This window comes from Scyliorhinus canicula, chromosome 2, assembly GCF_902713615.1.
Source record: "Scyliorhinus canicula chromosome 2, sScyCan1.1, whole genome shotgun sequence".
Lineage (NCBI taxonomy): Eukaryota > Metazoa > Chordata > Chondrichthyes > Carcharhiniformes > Scyliorhinidae > Scyliorhinus > Scyliorhinus canicula.
In genome coordinates this window covers 171352225-171370375 of record NC_052147.1, presented here as the reverse complement: position 1 = coordinate 171370375, position 18151 = coordinate 171352225, and the positions used below count along the sequence as shown (strand labels likewise).

Genomic DNA, 18151 nt, shown 5'->3' with positions numbered 1-18151 from the left:
AGCTTCGAGTGGCCCACTCAGTCAGAGGAACAATGGCCGTTGTCCGGTTCTGATACTGCTGGCTTCGAACTAGTACCGAATAGTAGCTAGGAGCGTCTATCTCGTAGCGTGCGTTGACCTTAGACTTACTTGGTTGGTGCTTGGCGGCCTCTCGTCGTTGAGAGCCAAATGCCAAGTTGAAGATGGAGAGGAGTCAGGGTAAGAGAAGAGAGCAAACTGACCTTGGGGACTCTGTTTTATAGTCCCCAGGGGTTTTGCACCCTTCCGGGCGGTACTCGGACTTGGTCCCAATTAATTGGACCATGTCCCAATCGTTCGTATTGATTTTCTCCAATACCGGAGTTGTTCCCTGATCGTTGGGAGGGCTCTATGTAACCGTTTGCCTGCCTTTGTTTTAGCTCCCACTGGCACCGGGGAGTCTGTCCTGGTCTCGATTGTTTCAATGTTTCTTTTTGTCCCCAGAGATAGCTCATTAATATGATAATGGCTATGGTTTCAGTTCTGTCTGGGTTCTGCAAATCTTAATATACAGGAAACCTTGTACCTGCTTGTTTTCTCTAGTGTTGTCCGTTTTTCCCTGCACACTTTGCGGGTATCCATTTTGAAATCGGGACGTGGCCACCCCAGGTGGCTACAACATCCAATTGAAAAAACAGACAGATAGTTATGATTGTGCAAAGAGTACCATTGAAACAGTAAACGCAGTTTGCAGACAGATCTAATGTCGTCCTTTTTACCTTGCAGCATCATGGATCGAGAGGTTGCATTGATGTCAGAAATGGATAAAGTCAAAAAGGAAGCCAGTAAGTAACAGAGTTTTCTTTATCGGAGTTGGTTGCCATTTAGCAGTTTGACATCAGCTGTGTCGCCTTTGACAGGTTCAATGTTCAAGTGTTTGTCCGAATAGTAATTGAATTATTCAAATACACTTTCAATGCACCATGTGGCGCAGAATTATCCTGAGACGAGTTCTCTGTCAGCGGGATTGTCTGATCCGCTGGCAGCGCACCCATGCCTGCAGGTTTCCCAATGGCCTGAGGTGGCCACAATGGGAAGCCCCATTGGCCAGTTGCAGGAATGGAGAATCCCACTGCTGGCGGGGGCATTCCGCGATGGAAAATGCGACTGGCAGACAGGAGAATCCCGCCTTTTGTGTCTGAACCATTTCCTCTTCATGTCGGGGAAATTTTTAAACCAATTTTCAGTTTCTGTCAGACATCGAAATGTTGGCCAGTCTTGTGGGCGGACAGTAAGAGGCAATGGAACGGATACAATTTACAAAGAGAAAATGAGACGATCCTATTCCACGTGAATTTTCAAGGCTGGAGTCCACCAGCAACTATTGAAAATACTATGGATGCTGGAAATCTGAAATACAAACAGGAAATGCTGGAAAACACTCGGCAGGATAGACAGCATCTGGGGAGAAAGAAACAGAATCAGCATTTCAGCTCTCTGACCGTTCATCTGAAATTCTTAATAAATTAAAGACCTCATAATAAGAAGATGGTGTGTTGTTCAAAGTCTTCCTTTAAATCAACTCATTCCACGAATGAAACACCATTTTCTAAAAATATTGCTCCCAACAAGTACACATGAATTAATGTAATTTAACTCATTTGTGACAAAAGCTTTTTATTCTGTATGACCTGAACAACTTTTCCATTACCCAGAGGCATCGAATTTCTACAGGTTGTCATTAACGCATGACAGTGTTAGCAAGTAAGAAAAACATGCCTTTATTTCCTGACGTCAGGGGGGGGGGGGGGGGGGGGATTCTCCATCCAGCAACACTGGAATCGCGAAACGCGATTGGGCAGAGAATCGGGCGAGTTAAAAATCGTGACCATGCTGAGCGCCTGACAGAATGCTCTGGTCCGTGCCTTCACAGCGGTGTCAATGCATTCTACTCTGCACATAGAGTAAACACCGTTGGCATATCATGAATAGGCCTGACCCGGTATTCTCTAGGGCCTCTGTGATGCTCCGCCTCTGCCAGGAGGAAATAACGACGTCGAATTTCACTTGTGGTTTTAAAAATTGGGTAACAGGCGCCATGGCTGCTGAGGCAGAGAGGAGATAGGACATGTTCTAAGAGGTGCGACAGTGGTCTGCCGGTCCTGCCGCTGGCATGGCTGGCTGGAGAGGTGGTGTCTGCCAGGGCCAGGGGGTGTAATGGGTGGGTGACCAGGAGATTGGCTGTGCACGGATCATTACTGCTCCCCAATAATGGGTTTCTCTGTATTATATTTAAATAGTTATTTTTTGATGTTATCAGAATCCAGAGTGGAGGTTTGCTGTCCAAAAGCAAAGGGCTAAAACTGACTTCAGTCCCGATCAGGAAAAGCTGAAACATCTGAATATTGGGTCGTATGTATTTCAGGTGTCTTTTCGGAATATACTACATACGAATTGGGAGCAGGAGTAGGCCACTCGGCCCCTCGAGCCTGCTCCACCATTCAATAAGATCATGGCTGATCTTTTTTTTTTAAATTTAGATTATCCAATTATTTTTTCCAATTAAGAGGGCAATTTAGTGTGGCCAATCCACCTACTCTGCACATTTTTGGATTGTGGGGTGAAACCCACGCAGACACGGAGAGAATGTGCAAACTCCACACGGACAGTGACCCAGAGCCGGGATCGAACCTGGGACCTCAGCGCCGTGAGGCAGCTGTGCTAACCACTAGGCCACCGTGCTGCCCTCGATCATGGCTGATCTGATTGTAACTTCAACCACACATTCCTGCCTACCCTGATAACCTTTCACCCCCATATTAATCAAGAATCCATCTAGCCTTAAAAATATTCAATGATCTTGCTTCCGCTGTCTTTTGTGGAAGAGAGTTCACGACTCTTAGAGGAAAAAATTCTCCTCATCTCCATCTTAAATGAGCAACCCCCTGTTTTTCAACAGTGATGCCTAGTTCTAGATTCTCTACAGGAGGAAACATCCGCTCCACATCCACCCTGTCAATACCCCTCACAGTCCCTGAAACTGACCGTTGCAAGCCATAAAGCAGATGCAATTAATGGCGATTTCTACCCTTTTCTGTTTTTGCTATACATTTGGAAGCTAAACATAATGTGGTGTATCAGAAATTTTAAGAGACAGGGGCTACTCTATCACCATGATGTACTTCATGCAGTGCAGAAATGGATTTACGGGGACATTTTGTACCTCAGCACTTTTATACTCACTGGCTTGTCAAGTGTTTTAAAGAGCTGCTTATTTAGGTCAGATGAATCCCTCTTTCATTAGTTTTGCTTTCTCAACCAAGTGGACAAATAATCATTCCAGCTGCTTGATTAGGTACTGCGCAGGAAGATATTGATGCCACCACACTATGTCCTCAGGTGACCGGATTCCTTTTTTTTTGTAGTTCTCTGGCACCACTGTCCACATTTTTCTCAGCTTCCACGTCTTTTGGCTCAAAATGTTATTTTCCTTGAAATAGATTTAGCAAAAACCTTATTAGTGGCATCTGTCTCATGCGTCTAGTTTGGTTTTATCTCCTCTGCTTGAACACAGAAAAGCTGTGTTTCTTGGAAAGAGCATTTCATTTAGCTCTTCAAATGTTCATCAAGTGTTATGTTCTGTTATATTCCAAGGTTTTACATAAAAGAAACTTGAGATCAGTATTGTATTTTATTATAACACACACATTCATATCTGCCTTTCTCCTAGCTTTATGGGTGTTACCCTCTGAAAGGAAAGACTTGTATTTATGTAGTGCTGAAGCACTGGGAACTAGATTCTCCAATCCGAGACGCCTAGATTACAGTCCCCGATGGTGTGGAGAATAGGGCGTCGGGGCAAAATCGGAACTGAGGTGGGCATTAATCCGAACGCCGCCCCCACGCCAACCTCCCGGGACCCCTGTAATAAGGTGTCATGTGAGAGTATCTTTAAGAAATGGGTTTTTATAAAGGGGTGTGCATATAAATATCTGTAGTGAGTGTACCTTTAAGAAATGGGTGTTTATTACTGCAGTGATGTCAGAGTATGGGTGGAGCTGGGCTGTCTGTCAGCTTTTTACTTTCATTTTAGGCTGTTGGCTGCAGGGTGTTTTTTAGTTTCATTTTCAGAACTGGATAGCTGCAGTCACAGCCAGAAGGGGTAAAAGTCTCTCTCTCTGTAAACTAAAAACTGTAAATTGATCCTTTGGTGATTTAAAACTAACAATTGCTCTCAGTAGTGACTTTAACCTGATGTGCTTCTGTTTAAAGTTTTTTTTTAAAAGTCTTATGGATGTTAAAAGGACAACTTAAGGATTACTTAGTGTTGTATTCTTTGGGGGTTGTATTTGAATTAATGGTTGCCAAGATGTTCACTATGTTTTAAAAAGTTTAACTTGAGTTCATAGAATAAATATTGTTTTGCTTCAAAAAATACTTTTCCATTTCTGCTGTACCATACCTGTAGAGTGGGCCGTGTGCTCCCCATACCACAATCTATTAAAAATTGTGGGTCAGGTGAACTCCATGATACACGTTGGGGCTCTCTAAATCCTGGCCCATAACAAAGGGGACACCCCTGGAGACCCATGTAATAGGGAGATCGTGCCCAAGGACCCTTCTAATAGGGAAATCCTCCCAGAGACCTCTATAATAGGGAGAACCCACACAGGGACCCCTGTAATAGGGTTACCCCCCACAGGGACTGTAATAGGAGGACCTTGCGGCACAGTGTGGTTGATGATAGCCACGAGACCCGACTCCCAGGATCTCTCCGGCTCACCACACCTCGCGAGATCCAACGCAATCTCGCAAGACATTGCGATGTGAATCCTGCCCACAATGGGCAGGATCACTTTTTGGCAAATCTGCATATCAGAGCAAGGCAGTTAGCCTCAGTCTAATGTGCAGATACCCAAGGTAGCTGAGGCTTTGGGGTTCAACCCCTTCGCATCAGAGACCTCAAGCAAGCGCCGTTCAGCACTGGTCCCCACAATCGGGGACCAGATGAAACTGCACTGGTGGTGGTCACCAGAGAACTGGAGGCCCCCAGCTGATTGCCCTTTGGGCAGGGTGGTACCCAGGCACTGCTGGTGCCACCTGGGTACGCTGGTAGTGCCAGCTTGGCACCTTGGCCGCATACTCCCCCTTCAAGCCCCTTATTCAACGTGAGTTATGTTGAATAGTCACGTGTTTCTCGGCACTGCAAGTGCCAGGATACATGCGGCTCAACGGACTCGCTATTGGACTTTGTTCCCTTTTGGGTGAATCACACCCATAGGGCGAAATTCTCCGACCCCACTGTGGCTGCCGAAAAATCCCGCCCCCGCCATGGCAGAAATTCTCCGCCACCTGGGAATTGGCGGGGGCGGGAATCACGCCCCGCCGATCGGCGTGACATCCGCACCGATCGGCGAGGCCCCTGCGGCGATTCTCCGGCCCGCGATGGGCCGAAGTCCTGCCGCTGAGAGGCCTCTCCCGCCGCCGAGGTTTGAACCACCTCTGGTAGCGGCGGGATCAGCGGTGCGCGCGAGCCCCCGGAGTCCTGGGGGGGGGGCGCGGGCGATCGGACCCCGGGGGGTGCCCCCACGGTGGCCAGGCCCGCAATCGGGCCCCCCCAGATCCGCGGGCGGGCCAGTGCCGTGGGGGAACTCTTTCTCCTCCGCCGCCGCCACGGCCTCCGCCATGGCGGAAGCAGAAGAGAATCCCCCAGCGTGCATGCACCGGTGGTGACGTCAGTGGCAGCTGACGCTGACGTCACCACCGGCGCATGCGCAAACTGGCGAAGGCCTTTCGGCCAGCCCCGGCACCGGGCGGCGGGCCTGAAAGGCCGCTCGTGCCGGTTCTGGCGCCAGTCGTCGTGGTGCCAACTGCTCCAGAGCGGGCCTAGCCCTCAAAGGTGCGGAGAATTCCGCACCTTTGGGGAGGCCCGACGCCGGAGTGGTTGGCGACACTCCCCTACACCGGGACCCCCCGTCCCGCCGGGTAGGGGAGAATGCCGCCCATAGTCTCTCCAACAGAGAATTCAGCCCTGGATAACTCAAAGTATTTTACAGCCAATGAAGTACTTTCAAAGTCAAAGCAGAAAGTGCAGGAAATGTTCAGCTGGTCTGGCAGCATCTGTGGAGATAATCAAAGTTAACATTTTCTGTTGCATACAACTTCTTCAGAACGGAAGGAGGGTAGAATTTTTAAAAATTCTTTCATGGCAAGGCCCGCAATTTGTTGTCCATCCTTAATTGCCCTTAAATGGAGTGTCTTCTTAGGCCATTTCAGAGGGCAAATAAGAGCCAACCAATTGTTGTGTATCTGGATTCTCATGTAGGCCAGACCAGGCAAGGGTGGCAGATTTCATTTTGAGAATCGGATGGATTTCTATAACAATTGACGATAGTTGCCACTAGCTTTTAATTCCAGATGCAATAATTGAATCTAAATTCCACCTTCCATCATGGTGGGATTTGAACCTGTGTTCCCAAAGCATTGTCTTTCCCAAATGTGATGGATTACAGGCTGTCGAAAGGAGGCAAAGTGAAGGTCTGGGATAGGTGGAGAGAAGAAGAGATTAAATGTCAAAGATGTTATGGAACAAACACAAAGGGGGTGGTAATAGTTGTAGTAAAGGGTAAAGTAAGTGTCCAGACTCTAGATGCCATAATAATGACCAGCTCTGCCTGAAAACCATTCAAAATGGCACATGGCAAATAAACAGAATAAAAATTGCAGAGTTCATAGTCTGAAATTATTGAATTCAATGTTCAGTCAGAAGGCTGTAAAATGGCAAATGGATTATAAGGTGCTGTTTGAGTTTGTGCTGAGCTTCACTAGAACACTGCAGCAGGTCAAGAACAGAAATGTGAGTGTGAGAGCAAGGTGGTGAATTAAAATGGCTCGCAACCGAAAGCTTAGAGTCATGTTTGCAGACTTCCATTGATCCAAAGAATCCATAGAATCTCTGCAGTGCAGAAGGAGGACATTCGGCCCTTCGATTCTGCACTGACTCTCTGAAAGGGCCACTCCCGCGCCCTATCTCCGTAACCCTGTGCATTGATCATGGTCCATCCACCTAATCTGCACATTTTCATGGACAATAATGGGCAATTTACCACGGCCAACTCGCCTAACCTGCACGTCTTTGGACTGTGGGAGGAATCCAGAGCACCCGAAGAAAACCCACAGACACAGGGAGAACATGCAAACTCCACACAGTCACCCAAGGCCCAGAATCGAACCCGAGTCCTTGGCACTGTGAGGCGGCAGTACTAACCACTGTGCCATTGTGCCGCACATCTTTTTTTTTTAGAACAGTACAGCACAGAACAGGCCCTTCGGCCCTCAATGCTGTGCCGAGCCATGATCGTCCTACTCAACCCACGTATCCACCCTATACCCGTAACCCAACAACCCCCCCCCCCTTAACCTCACTTTTATTAGGACACTACGGGCAATTTAGCATGGCCAATCCACCTAACCCGCACATCTTTGGACTGTGGGAGGAAACCGGAGCACCCGGAGGAAATCCACACACACAGGGGGAGGACGTGCAGACTCCACACAGACAGTGACCCAGCCGGGAATCGAACCTGGGACCCTGGAGCTGTGAAGCATTTATGCTAACCACCATGCTACCCTGCTGCCCCTTGTTTTATTTGGAGACTGTGAGACAAGTTAAAGGAGAAATTATTCAATGAGAGAACAAATTCAGCTCGGCAGAGGAAGATAGGAAGATAAGATCTGGTTGGGCCTCTGTACAATGAAGAATGGGAAGGCCCTCAGGCTGTCCTGCAGTGGGCTGGAGGTGAGTGAAATTGGACATCTGTACTGAAGAGGAGGCAATTTAGGGCTAGGAAACTGGGAACTGTTGAAATGACGTAGGGTGAGAGAAACATAGAAAATAGGAGTAAGAGGAGGCCATTCTGCCCTTCGAGCCTGCTCCACCATTCATTGGCCGGGATTCTCCCTTCTGCGGACTAAGTCCCCAAGCCGGTGGGAGAACCGGCGCCAACCACACCGGCATCAACAGCCCCCAAAAGTGCGGAATTCTCCGCACTCGATCTCACGCATGCGCCGGCCATGGCAGACCCAACAGAGGATGGCGCGGAAGGAAGGAGTGCCCCCACGGCACAGGCCCACCCGCAGATCGGTGGGCCCCGATCGCGGGCCAGGTCACTGTGGGGGCCCCATCCCTGGGTCAGATTCCCCCCCCCCCCCCCCCCCCCCCCCCCGAGGACCACCCCAGCTGACTTACCTGCCAGGTCCCTGCCGGTACGTGAGCTGAGTGATTCACTCCAGCGGGACTGGACAAAAATGCTCAGCCCATCAGGGCCCGGAGAATTACCAGGGGAGCCGCTGCCAACGGCCCCCGACCAGCGTGGCATGAACCCCACCCCCGCCCAAGAACCGGGGGTGGAGAATCTGACCCAGGAGCGGGTCGGAGAATCCCACTGATTATGATCATGGCTGATCGTCCAATCAATAGCCTAATCCTGCTTTCCACTCATATCGTTTAATTCCCTTCGCCCTAAGTGCCGAGGGTTGAGGCTGGTGGGAAAATAACGAAAACTGGGAGAATAAAAGTTCAGTGAGGAAGGAACAGGCTAAAATGATGGGTCTACTGGAATTACTTTTTCTGGATTTTGGGAAGAGGGTTGAAGTAGTCTAACAATTACATGTATAGCTGTATAATTTGTAATTATATAATAGACATATCTGTGGGAATTCGGTAGCGTAGTGGGTAGCTTCACAGCGCCAAGGTCCCAGGTTCGATTCCCAGCTAGGGTCATTGCCTGGAGTCTGCACGTTCTCCCTATGTCTGCGTGGGTTTTCTCCCGGTGCTCCTGTTTTCTCCCACAAGTCCCAAAAGACGTGCTGTTAGGTGAATTGGGCATTCTGAATTCTCCTTCTGTGTACCCGAACATGTGCTGGAATGTGGCGACTAGGGGCTTTTCACAGTAACTTCATTGCAGTGTTAATGTTAGCCTACTTGTGACAATAAATAATATTATTATAAGAAAGGAGCTGGCTGTCCAGGAGCGACAATGAGAAGTCCGGTAGAATTTAATGGTCTGGCTAAATTAACACGCTGCTCACTGAAATTCCAACCAAAATAACCAGAAAGTCACCTGGAAAGAGTGGAAATTGGGTCCAAGGCAAGTGTGAAGACAGAATGGAGGGTGGGTTTACCGAGGTTCAGGGGCTGTCAGTGCTTCAACTTGTGGTGCAGGTGAAGGGAGTAAGGACAGGGGAGGCGTACAGTTCCTGTCGGAGGCAAGAAAAAAGGAGAAGTGAATGAGTGAAATAGGAGGCCCTGGAGATTAGAAGATATGTGAGGCAATGAGAAGTGAATATTTTAAAAAGCTATTGTAGATGTCTTCAAGTGAAGAGCTTTTGAACATTTTTCAGTGTTTTACTTACCTCCAACAAAGTCCTCATGGAATGGTGAGTGCAATCAGGCAGGTTTTATCTAAGAGCAGGCTCCCTGCCTAAGTCTAAATTTTCGCACACTTCTTATTAAGCATGTCAGAATTGGCCTGACTGAGGCTGGTAACATTGCAGCTGTTTTGTACAATGAACACAACTTTACATCTGCATGCCATTTTATTAAGTAACATGAGAAAAATGCAGTTCCAAGAAGCTGCTAATAATTAATCACATGTAAGATTGAAACTGGGAAATCTTAAAGCAATAATAACTCAAGAAATCGAGACTTTTATGTGATGAAGAAGTTTGGAAAATGCCTGTCTGCTTTGGAAGTCACTGACATGGTTGTCATCAGTGTAAAATTGGCATTGAGAGGTTAGGGAAAAACTCTTTTATGAAGTAAAAGAAATAAATTATATTTGTATGCTGCGTTTCATGACCTCAGGGCATATGAAAACACTTCACAGTTAATGAAATGTTTGAACTATTCACTGCTGTAATTGTTAGAACATGGAACGCTTTGCTATCAAAGAACAAAGAAAATTACAGCACAGGAACAGGCCCTTCGGCCCTCCCAGCCTGCGCCGATCCAGATCCTTTATCTAAACCTGTCTCCTATTTTCCAAGGTCTACTTCCCTCTGTTGCCGCCCATTCATATACCTGTCTAGATGCCTCTTAAATGATGCTATCGTGCCCGCCTCTACCACCTCCGCTGGCAAAGCGTTCCAGGCACCCACCACCCTCTGCGTAAAAAACTTTCCACGCACATCTCCCTTAAACTTTCCCCCTCTCACCTTGAAATCGTGACCCCTCGTAACTGACACCCCCACTCTTGGAAAAAGCTTGTTACTATCCACCCTGTCCATACCTCTCATAATTTTGTATGCCTCGGGAGTGTTTGAAGCAGCTTTTAAGATAAGAGTAGTCAAACATTCAAAACAGAGGAAGATACTGGGCTATGGGGAGGCAGAATATTAGTTTTGAACTATTGTAGCTGTGGTGAATGTAACTTAGTAATTCACACTGTATTTACCAATACCATTGTAAGCGCAGTAGCGTTATCCGACCACTAGGGGAGTAGCTCTTTGAATGCTCAGGAGCTCCACCCTTGGCTCCGCCCACGACTCCTCCCCCTAGACTGCTGTATAAATAACCGTGTCCAGAGCTAGCCTGCAGTTCATCGAGAGTTCAATGGGTAACGGGCTGGCTCTGTAGTAAGTAGATTAAAACCACTGTTCATATCTTAAAGCACGTGTCTCGTGAATTGATGGTTCCATCAATTTAATCTACTTAAGAACAGTCATGGAATCAGCCCTCAAGCCTGGACGCCTGGAACTCGACCCACAGGATGCAGAGGCAAACGAAATCTTCTCCCACTGGCTGCTGTGCTTTAAGGCCTACCTGGCAGAAGCGGGCACAGCCGAAACAACAGAGGAACGGAAGTTAAGTCTACTGCACGCGAGGGTGAGCCACAGAATCTCTACGCAACTAAACACGGCCGGTTCATATACTGCAGCACTAGCAATACTCGATAAGATGTATGTAAGGCCCATTAACGAAGTTTATGCACGCCATGTGTTCACGACTCGCCGCCAGCAGCCTACAGAATCACTCGCCGAATTTTTAAGAGAGCTCAATAATCTATCTAATGACTGTAAGCGGTTACCACGGCTGAACATAGAGAACTTGCTGTACGCGATGTTTTTGTAGCGGGCCTCAGGTCTAATTATGTGTGCCAAATACTGCTGGAAAAGGGGCCCCAAGACTTAGAAACAACTGCGGAAATTGCTACCACGATGGAGGTCTCCTTCCGCAGCCTCACCTCGTTCCCCGTGGACCCCGCGACCCAATCATGGGCCCCCGACCAGTGACTCCCCCAGGCCTGTGCCACGCGGCCGCCCAGCCACCATGCTGCCCCAGCCAGCCACTATGCTGCCCCAGCCAGCCACTATGCTGCTCCAGCCAGCCACTATGCTGCTCCAGCCTGCCATTTCTGCGGCCAGAATCAGCACCCGCGGCAGCACTGCCCGGCCAGCAACGCGACCTGCAGCAGCTGCGGGCGGAAAGACCACTACGTGAGAGTGTGCCTCGCTAAAGGGGCCCCAACCTCCAACTACCCAGCGGCACGAAGTAATCGCTCCCCACACCCGCAGGCCCGCGGGGCCCGAAACGCTGCGGCCTATGCCCCGACCCCGCCTCCTCCTGCCACGTACGATCCATGGGGGCCGCCATCTTGGCAAACCTCCACCACGCGACCGGCCACATGCGACTCATGGGGGCCGCCAACTTGGACGCCATCTTCCTCGCCGCCCGCCACGTGCGATCCATGGGCCCGACCCGTACGACCTCCCCGGGGGCTCGTCACGCGACCCGCAACTCGGCGCAGTCACCCTGGATCAATCACACCCGAAGCATCTGCGAAATTCAATGGTAGAGGTCCAAATCAACGGGTACAAGACGCCATGCCTTTTTGACTCCGGGAGCACTGAGAGCTCATACACCCAGACCTGGTAAGACGCTGTTCGCTCCCCGTTTTCCCCGTGCGGCAAACTATCTCGCTCGCTTCAGGCTCCCATTCTGTACAGATCCAGGGGCGCACCGCCGCGACACTCACAATCCGAGGTGCTAGCTACTCAAAATTTCAACTCTACGTGTTGCCCGACCTCTGCGCGCCACTCTTATTAGGCCTAGATTTTCAGTGTAACCTTAAGAGCCTCACCCTCAGCTTCGGCGGGCCCCTGCCCCCACTCATTATCTGCAGCCTCGCTACGCTGCGAATCTCCCCCCCTCCTCTATTAGCCAATCTCACAAAGGACTGTAAACCCGTAGCCACTCGTAGCAGGCGATACAGCCTGCAGGATAGGGTATTTATCAGATCAGAGGTCCGAAGGCTTCTCAATGAGGGGATTATAGAGGCCAGCAATAGTCCCTGGAGAGCTCAGGTGGTGGTCGTTAAGACCGGGGAAAAATTCCGCATGGTTGTCGACTATAGTCAGACCATAAATAGATTTACGCTCTTCGACGCGTATCCCCTCCCCAGGATTGCAGACGTGGTAAATCAGATCGCCCAGTATCGGCTCTTTTCCACGGCGGATCTGAAGTCTGCATACCACCAGCTCCCAATCCGCCCGGAGGACCGCCACTACACGGCATTCGAGGCCAATGGCCGCCTCTTCCATTTCCTCCGGGTCCCCTTCGGCATCACTAATGGGGTCTCGGTTTCCAATGAGCAATGGACCAAATGGTGGACCAGTACGGGCTGCGGGCCACGTTTCCGTACTTGGACAATGTCACCATCTACGGCTATGACCAGCAGGACCACGACGCCAACCTGCACTGTTTTTTCCAGTGACACATCAATTAAACATCACCTATAACAAAGAGAAATGCATTTTCCGCACAAACAGACTGGCCATCCTCGGCTACGTTGTGGAAAACGGAGTCCTGGGCCCAGACGTGGACTGTATGCGCCCCCTCTTAGAACTCCCCCTCCCCCATTGCCCCAAGGCCCTCAAACGGTGCTTGGGCTTCTTCTCCTACTACGCCCAGTGGGTCCCTCAATATGCGGACAAAGCCCGCCCACTCTTTAAGGCCACACAATTTCCCCTGTCAGCTGAGGCACGCCAGGCCTTCAACTACATCAAGGAGGACATCGCCAAAGCGGCCATGCGGGCGGTGGATGAATCCACTCCATTCCAGGTTGAGAGCGACGCCTCAGAGGTAGCTGTAGCAGCCACACTAAACCAGGCAGGGAGACCAGTCGCATTTTTCTCCCGTACCCTCTCCGCTTCAGAACTCCGACACTCCTCAGTCGAGAAAGAAGCACAAGCCATTGTGGAGGCTATTCGTTACTGGAGGCACTACCTTGCAGGTAGGCGGTTCACCCTCATCACCGACCAAAGATCGGTTGCCTTTATGTTTGATAACTCGCAAAGGGGCAAAATAAAAAATGATAAAATTCTTTGGTGGAGGATCGAACTCTCCACCTATAATTACGATATCAAATATCGACCCGGGAAGCTCAATGAGCCTCCGGATGCCCTATCCCGCGGGACATCCGCCAGCACGCAGATTGACCGACTGAAAGTCATCCACAATGACCTCTGCCACCCGGGGGTCACCCGGCTCACCCACTACATCAGAGCCCGAAACCTGCCTTTCTCCAACGATGAGGTAAAAGCGGTCACCAGGGACTGCCCGATTTGTGCGGAGTGCAAACCGCACTTCTATAGACCAGACAGGGCCCACCTGGTCAAGGCTTCTAGGCCCTTTGAACGCCTCGCAATTGATTTCAAAGGGCCACTCCCCTCAACTAACAAGAACGTTTACTTTCTAAACGTTTCCCATTTGCTATCCCGTGCCCCAACATGACCTCCCACACAGTCATTAGGGCCCTGCATAGTATCTTCACCCTGTTTGGTTTTCCCAGCTACGTACACAGCGACCGGGGTTCGTCCTTCATGAGCGACGAGCTGCGTCAATACCTGCTCGACAAGGGCATCGCCTCGAGCAGGACTACCAGCTACAACCCCAGGGGGAACGGGCAGGTGGAGAGGGAGAACGCGACGGTCTGGAAGACCGTCCTACTGACCCTCCGGTCTAGAAAGCTCCAAGTCTACCAGTGGCAGGAAGTCCTCCCAGACGCGCTCCATGCTATTAGGTCCCTCTTATGCACAGCGACCAATCAGACCCCTCCCGAGAGGCTCTTCATTTTTTCCAGGGGCACTACCACGGGGGTCTCACTTCTGGCATGGCTGAGGACACCGGGCCCGGTACTCCTGAGGAAACACGTCAGGGCACACAAAACCGACTCCCTTGTTGAGAAGGTGCGCCTGCTCCACTCCAACCCCCAGTACGCCTTCGTCGAGTTCCCTGACGGCCGCCAGGACACAGTATCCCTCCGGGATCTGGCACGCGCCGGATCCAGCGCCCCCTCTACCCCCACAGAAGGACCCCTCACCCTACACACCATGCTGCGGCCCCCTCGCCCACGAGCTCACTCCACCAGTTCCGTGCACCCATGCCGGCCAGCCCCCAGCGCCCCCAGTCCCCGGTCGAACCAGTAGAGTATGAAGTTCGGACACAACCCTCCCTGGAGTCCGCCATTGTACCCCAGCACACAACACCCATCCAGCCACCGCAAGAGGCTGCAACCCCGGTGCTCCGCAGATCACAGCGGACAGTTCGACCACCGGACAGACTTACTTTGTAGACCACCACCCCCGCCGGAATTCATTTTTTTGCAGGGGTGAATGTGGTGAATGTAACTTAGTAATTCACACTGTATTTACCAATACCATTGTAAGCGCAGTAGCGTTATCCGACCACTAGGGGGAGTAGCTCTGGGAATGCTCAGGAGTTTGTACAGGGCTCCACCCTTGGCTCCGCCCACGACTCCTCCCCCTAGACTGCTGTATAAATAACCGTGTCCCGAGCCAGCCTGCAGTTCATCGAGAGTTCAACGGGTAACAAGCTGGCTCTGTAGTAAGTAGATTAAAACCACTGTTCATATCTTAAAGCACGTGTCTCGTGAATTGATGGTTCCATCAGTAGCAAAGAATTGGCACTGATAAAAGGGCCAGTTTTTCCCACATAATTCTAAAAAGCACAGATTAGCAATGTGGCAGGGAGAACACGACCGGGATTCTCTGATCCCACGGCGAGTTGGAGAATCGACAGGGCGGCGCGAGAAGCGTGCAACGCCGCTCCAACGGCAAGCTGCTGATTCTCTGGCGACCGGAGAATCGGCACCAATCGCGCCCGCGCCGCCGTGCCGGTAGGGGGCCATTCAAAGCCTCCCCCCCCCCCCCCAGCAATTCTCCACATCCAACCGGCCTAGTGCTCGCCGAGTCCCGTCGGCGTGGGTTATGTATGGTCCCACCCGGCGGGACCTCGGAGATCTGGCTGCGAGGGCTGTTCTGGTGAGCGGGGGGCGGGGAGATCCGACTCCGGGGAGGGCCTCCACAGTGGCCAGGCCCGCGATTGGGGCCTACCGATCGGCGGGTGGGCTAATTCCAGGGGGGCCTATGTTCCTCCACGGCAGTCCCCTGTAGGACTCCGCCATATTGCCTGGGGGCGGTCGCGGAAACGGCAACCCAGGCGCATGCGCAGACCCGCGCTGTCCGTGGTGCGCTGGCTTTCGAACACACAGCACTCCAGCGCCGGACTAGCCCTAGAAAGGGGTGAATGCCTGGCCATTGACGCCGGCGTCGCTCACGCCGGTTTTGACGCCAGCGTCAACACTTGGCCGTGACTTCAGAGAATCCCGGCCTAAATCTCTAGCGGCACGGTGACATAGTGGTTAGCACTGTTGCTTCACAGCGCCAGGCACCCGGATTTGATTCCCAGCTTGGGCCTTTGACTGTGGAAGTCTGCATGTTCTCCCTGTGTCTGCATGGGTTTCTTCCGGGTGCTCCGATTTTCTCCCACAAGTCCCGAAAGACGTGCTGCTGAGTGAAATGGACATTCTGAATTCTCCCTCAGTGTACCCGAACAAGCGCTGGAGTGTGGCGACGGAGGGATTTTCACAGTAATTTCATTTTGGTGTTAGTGTAAGCCTACTTGTGACACTAATAAAGATTGTATATTATTATACCGAACACAAAGCCAACAGCTGTGGAAAGCGTTGCTCTGTCTCTTTCAAATATAGAACTTGTATATAATGTGAAATAGAATTGTAAAATGCACAATGGGACAGTGAGAAATGGTGGTCAAAAGAGAGAGAGAAATGAACACAACGGACATAGCTTTACTGGAATCAACAATTGCCATGGTTGTAACAGAGGCTGCTGTATAATCACTTAAGGGCCTCTGCACCAAATGAGAGACCACTTTGCCATGGTCAGGAGTGTGTCATAATGAGTTGGGACTGCACAAGCTACTTATGCGAGAGTCACAATCTTAAATGTGCAGGGAAATGGGCCAGATGACAATAATGGACATTTGTGAAACGTGCATAAGGAACAGATAACAGGAAAAAAAATCCTGACTCAAAATGACAGCTGTTTGCAATATTCCAGCAATTGAGGTGATAAAGAATAATTAAAATTAAATATCATAATGAAGAAACAAAGAACAGAGTTGGGGTGGGTGAGGGTTGGGAAGAGTGGTAACTTCAATCTGGTCAAATGGCTTCTTCTCAACTTTTGACTTTTCCTACATTCTCAGACAAACCCAGTGACCCTAAATTGGATGACTTGTGGATACATTTGCAAATTTGTCCCAGATGTAGCAGTTTGAGCACTAACACATGACACATCTGGTCCTTATAAACATTTGAACGCTTTCCACAATATGCAAACATTTTTGCTAGTTTAAAGCACGCCACAAATGGATACATCTTATAAAATGATGTGAGTTGGGAGTCAGACCATAAATGAGTTAAGAACCCAAACCAGCTTAAATAGCAATGTTTATTCTTTTTGTAAGTGATTATATAGTTTTTTTCAAAATAATGTTTGCGTCTCCGGCCGCTGATGCCATAATCGTGTTCGGCGATCGTCCGGAGAATCAAAGTTCCTGACCAAATCGGGGGTGGCGCCACTTTTGCGATGCTCCGCCCCCTCCAAAGACGCCGCGCCACGTATCGATGGCCTCAGGACATTGCCTTAGGCCCGCCTCCCGATGCTCCACCCCCGACCGGACGAGTTCCGGACGGCGTCGGTCGCGTGTGGCCTCACCCATCGTCAACTCAGCGTGACGGCTGCGGACTCAGTCCAGAGTCACCACAGTCCGGGGAGGGTCCGCCCGCGGGCAACGGGGGACTTTATCAGGGGCTGGGGACACTGTGGGGGGGGGGTGGTTTGGTGCACGCGAGCTGGCCAAAGGGGGGGCGTTATTTCGCTGGCCGGTTCCGTGAGCGGCCTCCGCCATATAGCACAGCGCAGCTGCTGCAGGTCGCCGCCGTGCGCATCCGCGGCCACGGACCCGGCAATTCTCCGGGGCATATCGGCAGCTAGAGCCGGGTACTCTATGCTGCCGGCATGGTAGCTCCAAGCCAAACGGAGGATCGGTGGCCATTTTACACCATTTTGTCTGACTGAAAACGCCCCCGTTCCCAAGGCAGCTTGGGACATCACCCCAAAATCGGGGAATCCAGCGCAAAGTATCCAATTCATTTTATCCAGTTAAGGGGCAATTTAGTGTGGCCCATCCACCTACCCTGCACATATTTTGGGTATGTGGGAGAAACCCACGCAGACAACAGGAGAATGTGCAAACTCTACACTGACAGTGACCCAGAGCCGGGATCGAAACTGGGATCTCAGCGCTGTGAGGCAGCAGTGCTAACCACTGCGCCACTGTGCCATCCTAAGTACTTATATAAATGTGCCGAAGATGCTGCCACCTTTGTGTAATTCTTTAGCAGAAATATTTTATTCCCCCTTTCCCTATTAATCAATAATTGTAAAATTTGAGAACAGCCAGCCCCAACAGCGGATTTCCCTGCCATATCATTCAGCACATAGTTCAAAGGAAAATGGAGAGGCAGGTCCCACAACGTTAGCTGCCCGCCAGCAACTTAGGTTTTAAAAGATTGGGGTACCTGCTTAAAGGACGCCCCAATGCAAAAAGAAAATCGAAAATGGAACTAATCCCACGCACAAACACAAACCTCACCTCGACTACCATCACTCCTGAGCAACACCACAGCCCCACAGACCATCCCACCAGCCCTGCGCAGAGCACCGCATCAAGGCACTTCCCCTGGGCAGTGCCTGGGGCTGTCCTTAGGCAATGCCAGTGGGCAGTGCTTGTAATGTGTCTGGGGAG

At 50.7% G+C, this 18151-nt stretch overlaps 1 protein-coding gene across 2 annotated transcripts in view; it reads left to right on the top strand.

Moving 5' to 3' along the window:
- The window catches only part of LOC119961765 (spermatogenesis-associated serine-rich protein 2-like), a 230787-nt gene that overhangs the window by 164767 nt on the left and 47869 nt on the right, over window positions 1-18151 (top strand). For both annotated transcript variants that reach the window (XM_038789045.1, XM_038789046.1), the window contains exon 8: window positions 745-803. In XM_038789045.1, coding sequence (XP_038644973.1) covers window positions 745-803 — 59 coding nt within the window. The remainder of the gene's footprint in view (window positions 1-744; window positions 804-18151) is intronic.